The 10,145-nt window shown below is 41.0% G+C and overlaps 1 protein-coding gene across 1 annotated transcript; it reads left to right on the top strand.

The window, feature by feature from the left end:
* The first annotated feature begins 5,436 nt into the window (after positions 1-5,436).
* Positions 5,437-9,816, top strand: zdhhc15b (zinc finger DHHC-type palmitoyltransferase 15b). Its single transcript, XM_037260933.1, has 11 exons — positions 5,437-5,605; positions 5,984-6,010; positions 6,087-6,181; positions 6,252-6,372; positions 6,578-6,647; positions 6,780-6,812; positions 6,899-7,019; positions 7,098-7,230; positions 7,311-7,437; positions 7,534-7,649; positions 8,735-9,816. The coding sequence occupies exons 1-11, from the start codon at positions 5,488-5,490 to the stop codon at positions 8,776-8,778; spliced, it is 1,005 nt and encodes a 334-aa protein (XP_037116828.1). The 5' UTR covers positions 5,437-5,487; the 3' UTR covers positions 8,779-9,816.
* Positions 9,817-10,145: the final 329 nt, after the last annotated feature.

Below are 10,145 nucleotides of genomic sequence, written 5' to 3'. Positions count from 1 at the left end.
GCAAGTTCTCTTTGAAGCCACGACAATCTTTTTCCAAGCAGCTGTCGGTCTGGCGAGTGGCTCCTGACAGCAGTGCGACTGTAACACTGGATCCCGCGCAGGGGGAGAGCAAGTCAGCTGCCAGGCTTCACATGACACTGCCAGTGGAAAGATGGAACTTTGAAAAGACATCAGTGGAAAGACCTTCAATGGAGCTAGCTCACTTTTCCACTACTGATAAAAGCCGCTTTTGATGAAAAACATTCCACGCACATAAATACGCAAATATGTCTTTGCAGACTATGACAACAATTAAATGGCTTTGAAATGATGTCATTTTTCTCAAAAGCTATTAAATTAAAATCTCTTCTGTGGTTAAAAGTTTTTTATTTTACTTCCCTGAGTCAGACTAAAAAGTGACAAGGTGCTGCTTACCACAAAGGTGGACCACCGTCTGTCTCGGGAGCGAGTTAGCCACTATGAATGAAACGTTTCGCTACGCACCAGTACATACTGTTTAGGTTTCATTTCGTGCACTCTGTTTTGAGACACCGCGACTGCCGCGGCAAATGTTTTGACAATTAAATAATCTCGCTGGTCACGTTAGCCTATCGATTGCATTGTCTCACAGCTCATTTTGTGCACTGTGGTCTGAAACGAAAATGCCGCTGGGAACACGGCGGATGTATAGCCAAATGGACCACGATGGCCCATGATGTCTTTTTCTTTTATAGTATTGAACTGGTGAAGGACAATATGATATATTTTTTTCAATATTTACAATGTTTGGTCTGAGTAAGGGCTTTGGATGAAATTGAAACTTTTTGCTAGTGGGCCCCTCAATACTCACATGACTCTTGTCCCTGATCTTTGTATCCCCCTCACTCTAACATCTCCTTCCCACATCAGTCTGTCTCTTTTCTATTTATTCCACCACTCACACAGTCTGACTTGTTGGCCCTGTGGATTAAATTGGAGCGATGGAAACATCCCTTAAGTATCTGCTCAGGAATGTCATCTGCAAGGACAACTCCAGAAGCTTTCCATGCAGAATTTGGAAAATGGTTAATCAGAATTTTGCTTTGAAGAAGGGAAAGAAAAACAAAGTTAAAAAGTTCAGGCCTTTTCAACCTTTTTTTTTTTTTTGTCACTGATGGGACATCGTCTGGACGTTGGGGTCAGGGCAGACAGGGTAGGTCGTCCCGGAGCAATTTGGTGCTCTGGAACTCATGATAAATTGTTATCTCTGAGTCTTGTTCACAAGTGAGCAGGAGACTGACCCGTGGATTGACATGTTTGCTATTGAAGGAGCAAACGATCAATGTTATAGTCGACCTACCTACATTCCACCCTTACCTATGACTGGTATTGGGTACTAGGGACCCAAAGAACAAGGTTGGCCGAAATCTGTAACTTTATTTTGCCAAAATGAATGTTCTAATTTAGCTATCTTAAACCGACATATTGTATTTGGCCCAGGATGAAGAAGTAGGATGGAAATATTGAAATTACCACCAACGATATGTTATGTTGTGTGCTGGAAATAAAAAAATATATATAAATAAATATTAAAAAAAAAGTTTAATCAAATACTTAATGACTCGTCTTGTTCCATCTGGACTTTTTTTTCCCTTTTTGGATACAAGAACAAGAACCATAGTGAACTTTGAATCATTTCAATCATTTGGTACGACACGTTTCAAATGTGACCCATTTTTAGCTGTTAAGTTTTGATTTACACACGCAAAAGCCATTAAATGGCTCATTTTTTCCCCTCCCTTTTTAATAGTCGCTATATACCAGTCATTATATTAGGAACAAGTATGAGTATTCTTCAATGCCACTGCATACAGCACGAATTAGAAACATTATTATTGAACAATAGGGAAAACATACAAATTAAACACCAGTGTGCAGAATTCCAGATCCCTCAAATAAAAATATGGGATACCAAAATCAGTTCAAAGGAAGTGCGTGACTCGAAATGTCTTTAATAGACAGTGTCATTAGTGTCCTCCACGTGGCACGGCCATGTCAATTACTGTGATTGTTGAAGACACGCATGTCTCCACCCTTTGAGCAGATTTATTTTCACACATGCTGGGTGAGGTGTCTGCAATTCCTCTTCCACCCCGTCATTGTTTGTTCTGCTGTGAATACGTGCAAAAGTATTAGGCCTTTTCTTGCTCCACTAAGTCCCGTCCGTTGACGTCATACCAACCTCACAACTGTCCATCTTGACCACTTCTCTGCGTGTATTCGGTTAAACGCCATAAATTATATCTTAGGTTCAACATGACACCCGCTAATTTTGATCAATGCTATCGTAAAAACGTCAGCGGTCTTGTGTGTTTTTTTGTTTTGTGTTAGGTGATATTGCAAATGACATGATCTTTGAAGTCATGGCGATGTCTTCTCGCAACATTTTGACCCTCTAATTACTGCTGCGCTCATGTCTGATGTTTACACGCTCACCTTTTGTCCCAATGAGGTAATGTGGGCAACCCGGAGCGCTTTGATGGTTTGGATGAGCACCAATGTCAATATGAATACAGACTTTCCAATATGTGCTTCATATTGACTTCAAACAAATGCAGGACATGATAAATTCCTTGTCCAGACGCTCAAGCATGCAGGGAATGGAATGGAAATCCTATCAAATCAAGTGCTGGCCTTGCAAAACAATGAAACAAACGCACTAAACAACTCGAGTGCACTCATGTTTGTTTGGCCTTCCTTTTCATGGAACCACTACACTTTCGTTTTGTAGAATTGCTATATGTAGCTGTTCTTCCTTTTATTGGAAGCACTAAAGTAAAATGCCCAGGCAGGTGAACAATAAAAAGTCCAAGGGCCCTATTTTTGTTGACAGGCACACGCGTGCTCGGTGTAAAAACTGCCGGATCTTCATTGTCGTGCCGGGGCAAGTCTACTTTACCGTGTTTGGGAATTTGGCAGACCGTTTTATGCCTCGCTGGGTGTTCTGGCAGATAGGGGGAATTTTCTATTGCATGCCTCCGGCGCATCTGACATTTTGGTGAGAGAACGTAGATTAGACTTGAAAAAACAGGTTTAAGTTGTGGTGCAGGTGGTATAACTGGAGGATGTCATTCCATTTCATGTGTTTCAAATGGGTTTCTTTTGGTTGTAATTATGGGTAGATGCTGACAAAGTAAGTTATTTTTGTAATTTTAATAAGCTACTTTTGTTCTCTTTACTTTGTGAATTTCTTCACCTGTTTTGATTGTTTGTGCTTTGGTTGTGTGAAGCACATTTAGTACCCTTGTGTATGAATGTGCTCTATACAGTGAAAAAAAATAAAATAATCATGGCCCTCTTCTGTGAGGTGAAATTATTCCCCACTTTTCTACTTCGTTATTGCGTAAGGCGTAATCTACAACTCCGAGCCTTTGTTCGCAATGATCGAAGTCAGGCCTTCAAAACAAAAACACGTCACTATAGCGACATGGATGCGCCACAAATGCGGGCCAAATGTTCTTTTTAAATCTTGCTTGAGGCTGTCTTTTTTTCCCCCACTTAAGTGTTTGTCACTTCCTAAGATCCACATTCAGAAATAGAAGACAATTTAATTAAATCAATTATGATGACAGACTAATCTCACCGAGCGCACTTTGTTGCCTGAAGCAGTTTCGCCTCCACAAGCCCAGAATTTGTGATTAGCGACCGGTAAACATCTTTAATAAAGTCGACTAGCCATTCAGAGTATATCATCTAAGCGGTTTGGTTTACTAGTCGCAGCAAATTTTCATTGTAGATTGTTTTGACAACATGCATGTCTGTCACCACATCGATCCATCACTTGGCAAGTAAATAATTTTTTTTCATGTTCATGCTGCCGCATTCCCAAAAACATTGTCAATAGCGTTTCAACCATTGGCCACAGCGGTAGAACAAGTGCAAGACACGAGAGTGAGTCTCTGGGGTCAAATGACGCACCCACATGCTAAGTGCCACTTCCTGCTCAAAGCATGACCGTGAGCTACAGCTCAAAACCAAACACTTGAGCCGCTGCCATTGTGTCTCTTGCTCATAATGAGCCCTCATGGTGGTATGACATAAACCACCAAATCTTTTCTTTGCTTTTGCTCTTTCCATACAGACAAGCGTGAACTCTGCCCAAACAGGCTCTCCTTTAGCCCTCAACTGTCTGTTTATGTAGACTCCCACCAAGGTGGCATGGAATGCACCTCCATCACGGTGCACTCACACACCTCTGAGCAAAGGAGTCTGCCTCAACCTGCTGCTATGATGTTTTATTTTAACTCCGGGGCATATGTTTTGATTAAAAGGCCGTTACTGTTTTGCTAGACACAATGGCTTTGTAGCGGATTTTTTTTTGCTGTGTCGACGGATGGATCCCTCCACTGTGCGGATGAACCAGAGAGGAGCTGTCACCACTCGGCAGCCGACACGGTCGCTTGAAGTGAGAGCAAGGCAGACGGCCAGAACGGGGCGGAGGGACGTTGTTACTTCTGGAGCTGGTGACAGATGATGTTGAATAAGAAAAATGTCATAATAGGCTCAGGAGTTTGATTCTTCTGAATCCCAGAAGCCTCTTTCATTACAATTTATTTATTTCTTTTCTTTTCTATACAACAGGAGAGAAGGTGGAATTAAAATGTGTCAAATAGAAAGTCATGATAAAAAGACTGTTATTGGAGATTGCTGCAACCGCATTAGACCATCATTCCACAATTTTAGGAAAAAGGGAGTGGGAAATATTTTTTTCTTGAGAATATTGAGGTAAATGCAATTTTTTTGTCATATGCTCATACTGATACTTTTCCATAATTAGTCAATGCATACTTCACCTACAAGAAAATGTAATTTTACTGGACACCTTGATGTGTTTAAAGTTGATTCAACCCTAATCTTCCCCCCCTTTTTTTTTAATTGGTGCCACGGGCATGTTTAGAGAATGTGGAAGGAAGCACACATTAGGCATGGAAAACACATTCAAGGGTAAAGATTCAAACCGAGAACCTCCCAATTGTGAGGCAGACATGTTAACCACGAGCCCACTGTTTCGCTGTATATTTATTTATGTTCAAATAAGTCTATAGTTTAATAACAGTCTCTTGGCGTCCTCTATTGGCGATTTTTAACATTTCTAAACTTAGGGTTACGCTGTACTGTACTTTCAATTTCACTCAAATACATTAGTAACTCAGACTGGACAAAAATTCGTAGATTTCGATTTAATTCAGTTTTGTTGTGATAAACCATTGGCGAAATTAGGAAGTGCGAAGTTAAGAGCCGAAATCTTTTTTTTTTTTTTACACATTCCACCAATGTACTCTTTTATAAATACTAAAACATATATACAGTAGAATAAACATTTTCCTATTCATGTTATTATTATTATTATTATTATTATTATTATTATTAAGTAAGCGAGAGCGAGAGTGTGCTGAATCGACGCTGCTGTAGAAAATCCCTGGCAGGAAAGCTAATCGAGAGCAGAGTGAAGCAGCATTTCGATGGAGTATGGCGCTCTCCAGAGGTTTGAGATGCTGTCAAAGGGTTTTTTCATGGATACCCGTGCTTATTATTGCCTCCGTGGTGCTGTGGTCGTATTATGCTTACGTATTTCAGCTATGTCTATGTGAGTATCTCCAAGCGGTTGTTCTTCTTAACCGTTTATTTCCTCCTTCTTAAATCGTAAACATGACATGTTTGCCGCACAGGTCTGTTGACACATTTAAATGACAGCAGGAACTCGCAAACTATCCGGAAGTGTTTTGAATTTGAGCATTTGTGTAGTTAACGTTTTCGGTTTTTAATAAAAAAAAAACGTGAAGGCGGTTTTGCTTTCATCGCATAAAGGTGGCCATTGTTATGCTTTGTGGTGTCAGCCCGTCATTCCTACTAATGTTGCTAGCCGTAAATGTCCATTCTGTGTAAAGATAAACTGCATTGTTGTATGAACTGGGCGCATGTTTTAAATATGCTAAATATTCTTTTTTTGTTTTTGTTTCTGTAGTCACCCTGTCGAACTCACTGGAAAAGGGTGAGCCCTGTTTTTGATGGGAGTTTTGCAATATATAAAACAATCTATGAACATGGTGTATTGTTTGTCTCTGCAGTAGCCTATTTGCTGGTATTCCATGTCTGCTTTGGAATGTTTTCCTGGACTTACTGGAAGTCCATCTTTACCCCTGCTGCATCCCCATGCAAGAAGGTATTCTCAAAATCTTGTCATGAGAAACGTATTTTGAGATGCTAACGGGATTTCTTTTTTTGCTTTCTAGTTTCAACTGTCTTACTCAGACAAGCAACGGTACGAGATGGAAGAAAGGCCGGACGTACAGAAAGAAATCCTGGTTGAGATTGCCAAAAAGCTGCCCATCTACACTCGAGCTCAGTCTGGAGGTAAACTTTCACTTCGGTTTTAATGAGATGCTGTCCCACAAAGGCAGGTGGATTAGCGTATTTTCGCATGCTAGCAGATGCTCCCTAAAACAAACAGTATTAGCATCTCAAATGCGAAGCAGGCGAGCTGCGGACTCTCTTTCATTCGGGCTGATGGCCGAACAGGAAGTTAAGCCAGCTCAAATGGCCTTCCTCTTGTGTCTAGCTATCAGGTTCTGCGACCGCTGCCAGGTGCTGAAGCCTGACCGCTGTCACCACTGCTCCGTTTGTGAAATGTAAGTCACACTCAGCTACCCAGTATGTGCTCCTTTTTTGGAATGGTCATCTTACAATGATAAAAAAGAGGTTCCACTCTATACAAATGAAGAGTAGCCTTAAGAATAGTTGATCATATTTTCCATTTTTAGGTGTGTTTTGAAAATGGACCACCACTGCCCTTGGTAAGTGTGCTTTTCTTCTCTCGTCTCTTAAAGAAATATTTTGTACATGAGTGTCCGCTTGACGTCCCAATGTGATTTTGCTTTAGGGTGAACAACTGTGTTGGCTTTTCCAACTACAAGTTTTTCCTGCTTTTCCTCTCCTATTCAATGCTGTACTGCGTCTACATCGCAGCCACAGTCTGTCAGTATTTCGTCAAATTCTGGGTGGTAAGTGTTCGAAGTTGTACTGAGCAGTACGTTTGAACACCGCCGTGGCATTTATCGTCCTGTTACTCTCTTTCCCAGGGGGACTTGCCAAACGGGCCGGCAAAGTTCCACGTCCTTTTTCTCATGTTTGTGGCGCTCATGTTTTTTGTCAGTCTCTTGTTTCTCTTTAGTTATCATTGTTGGTTGGTGGCAAAAAATAGATCCACTTTAGGTATGTCACAAAAGGAAATCAAAAGGTAAATACCTATGCTTATCATATTTTGACTTTCATGTTCATTTCACCTTTCCCAGAGGCCTTTTCAGCTCCGGTCTTTGTCAATGGGGCGGACAGACACGGTTTCAATGTTGGCGTACGCAAAAATCTGCAGCAAGTATTTGGAAAAGACAGAAGACTGTGGTTCATCCCTGTTTTTACAAGGTGAATTTGATCTGGACCCTACGCGTGACTGCCTATTGTAATTTTTCTTTCGGTGTCTTTTCCTGTTGTGACTTCTCTTTTTGTGTCTTTTTTCAGTCAAGGGAACGGACATTACTTTCCTTTAAAGAATCGAAGTGAGTGTCAGAACCCTTTACTGGCAAACAAGGAGATGTGGGAGGAGTCAGATGATGCTTCAGAGGAAGGAAACTGGGGTGAGTCATTTCAATATTGGAGGCTCAATTATTCCTACTTGATGTAATATATGAAATATCGCATTTGCTTTTACGTGACCTTAAAAAGAAAGTTTGAACTTCTACCTTAAACCATGCAGATTAAGTTTTGAGGGAGGATGTCTTGCTTGCTTCTTTTGTAGTACAATGCAAGGTTTTAAAGTTTATCCGATTGGAAAATCTATTCATCATGTGTCATTTGCTGAAAATAAAAAGTAGTCCAAAGTTCCAGTGTTGTGTATATACAACAAATCCGTGTAATCTACTGATGAATAGTACAAATAGGTGGTCGGGAATGCATCACGTGACCACACATCTTTGCTGATGCACCCACATTATCAGCACATCCTCTTGTCTCGTCCAAGCAAACAATGCCCGTTCGTGACCTCTGAACTGACCAATGCAATTTGTGTTGTGCGTTGCGGAATGCAGTGAAAGTTCAACGCTTTATTAGCTTGATGCGGCAATTGAAGTAGAACAAATGAAAAGTGTCGCCTGTATCTTTAAAGATCATTTGCTAGTGATTCAAGATTGTGAAGTGGCAAAACTGGAAAGCCATGGTTTCTGTACTTCCTCAAATCACAATGCGTTTGCCTCAACGTGACACGGTTTGACCTTTCTCTAAACCTCTGTCACCACAGAGAGGAGGCTGAGACATCCAAAATGAATGTCGACAGCTGTTGTTTCCAAACATGACTTCATGGTACACTCAGCGGCGATGTTATCTGTCCTGCCGAGTGCCGAGCATTATGATCGTTCTCTGGTGTCATCAAGGTTTCCAAACCATTCCGCCTTCCCGTCCAACATTAAAATGAATACAATGTGAAAATGACTCTAGAGGCTACGGTCACGTGACATTTATTCCAACGCTTCAGTAGCATTGTAATGGTTTTGGAATGGGAACCTGACTAGAGCAAGTCTGCTGATTGCTTGTGGGCAACGTCCTTAAACCAATATCGCCCTCTGCTGGCCACAGGCTACACGATTTGGAAAATTTCTAAACTCTTCAAAAGGAAACTCGTTTATATTTTCTCCCCTCACCCCCCCCCCCCCCTCTCCAATTTCAGTTGAGGATCAAGACCCTTCTGTCACCATAGAGATAGAGGACTAGAGAATGGACACTGGTGCAGAGGTTGAAGAAGAGGAGGGGGAACGTGCGCTCTTAATGTGGATGTTCGCCAAGTACTCTGACATGGACCAAACTGCATTTGGATGTTATTTTCATCCTTTAAAGACAACGTGTAGCAGCAGGTGTACATCCAGGTGCATCCTGTTGCCGCACAACAATTAACAGCAATTCCGTGTGATTATTTGAACGGGTGGCTTTTGAAAAATCCAGTGTATTGTTTGCACCATCTACCTTTACCTCATGCTCACTTTTGCTTCTGGAGGCGGCTTCATTGACTGGAAGTTCTAGCTAGCCCAGATAGCACATCTTATTTATTTCCTCTCACCTAACCAGATTTAACCTGCGCCTTACACGTACAGTTTTTATGTCTGGTCGTTTTTCAAATGAATGTATCCAGCAGCCTGCTTTTCATTACAATGTGGCGTACATTTTAGGCAAAAATCTCCATCGTATACTTTGATAGTTTTTTTTTATTAATTACCCTGTGTGTTTGGTGAAGTTGACAAAGAAAGGTGAGAATTTTCTCTCAAAATGTAAGAACTCTTTTTGTAAGAATAATAATGTGTATTCTGTATTCTGCAAAAACAGAGCTCAATTAGTTACCAAGTGCTGACTACATACCCACATTCCAAAAGCATGCATTTAGGGTTCTCGCATGAATGTGAATGGTCGGTCAGCTATGCAGCAAGCGCAACTTTGAATAGACCTATTCTCTGCCGAGTGCCCGGGCTTTTCCGCTTCAGCCGTGCTCTTCAGGCAGGTGTGTCTATGAGAAGTGACTGAAGTAGGGAACAATTAGCCTTAAGCTGCACCCATGTAAAAAGAATAAAAGTACAACTAAAAGCCCTAATATGAGGCAATTAGACATTCCATTCCCATTGTAACACTAAAGGGACAATTCTTTGACCCCATCAGACATCAGCAGGTCTAGCAAAAAAAAACATTTGTTCAAAGGCATCCCCTCAAAGTAGGAAGCACTTTTTGCAGTCATGCACCTCTGAAAAGCTGATATTGTATACATATCTTGTCACGTGTGGTTTGACAAAAAACGTAGTATTAGGCACTAAATAGGAATTCAACTCGCATATCAGCAATTTCTAATCCATAGGATATAAAATCGTTAATTGGCACAAGTGGTTTATAAGATAGCACAAAGGAGGTTGTTAAGGAGGAGATGGTTCATCCAAAAGTGGATGGTGAGCAGGTCTCCTAAAAATGTGATGTTTGTATTGTTTTGTATCCATGTTCCTGAGGATTTTTACATATTTGATGCCAATGTTTGGAGACAAACACAATTTCTCATGAGAGTTTATTGACAATGAAAGCAAAGCCTGACTGGAACGAAATTG

The sequence above is a fragment of the Syngnathus acus genome, chromosome 10 (genome assembly GCF_901709675.1).
Source record: "Syngnathus acus chromosome 10, fSynAcu1.2, whole genome shotgun sequence".
Lineage (NCBI taxonomy): Eukaryota > Metazoa > Chordata > Actinopteri > Syngnathiformes > Syngnathidae > Syngnathus > Syngnathus acus.
Note: the sequence above shows the minus strand (reverse complement) of the source record. Positions and strands in the feature narration are given on the sequence as shown.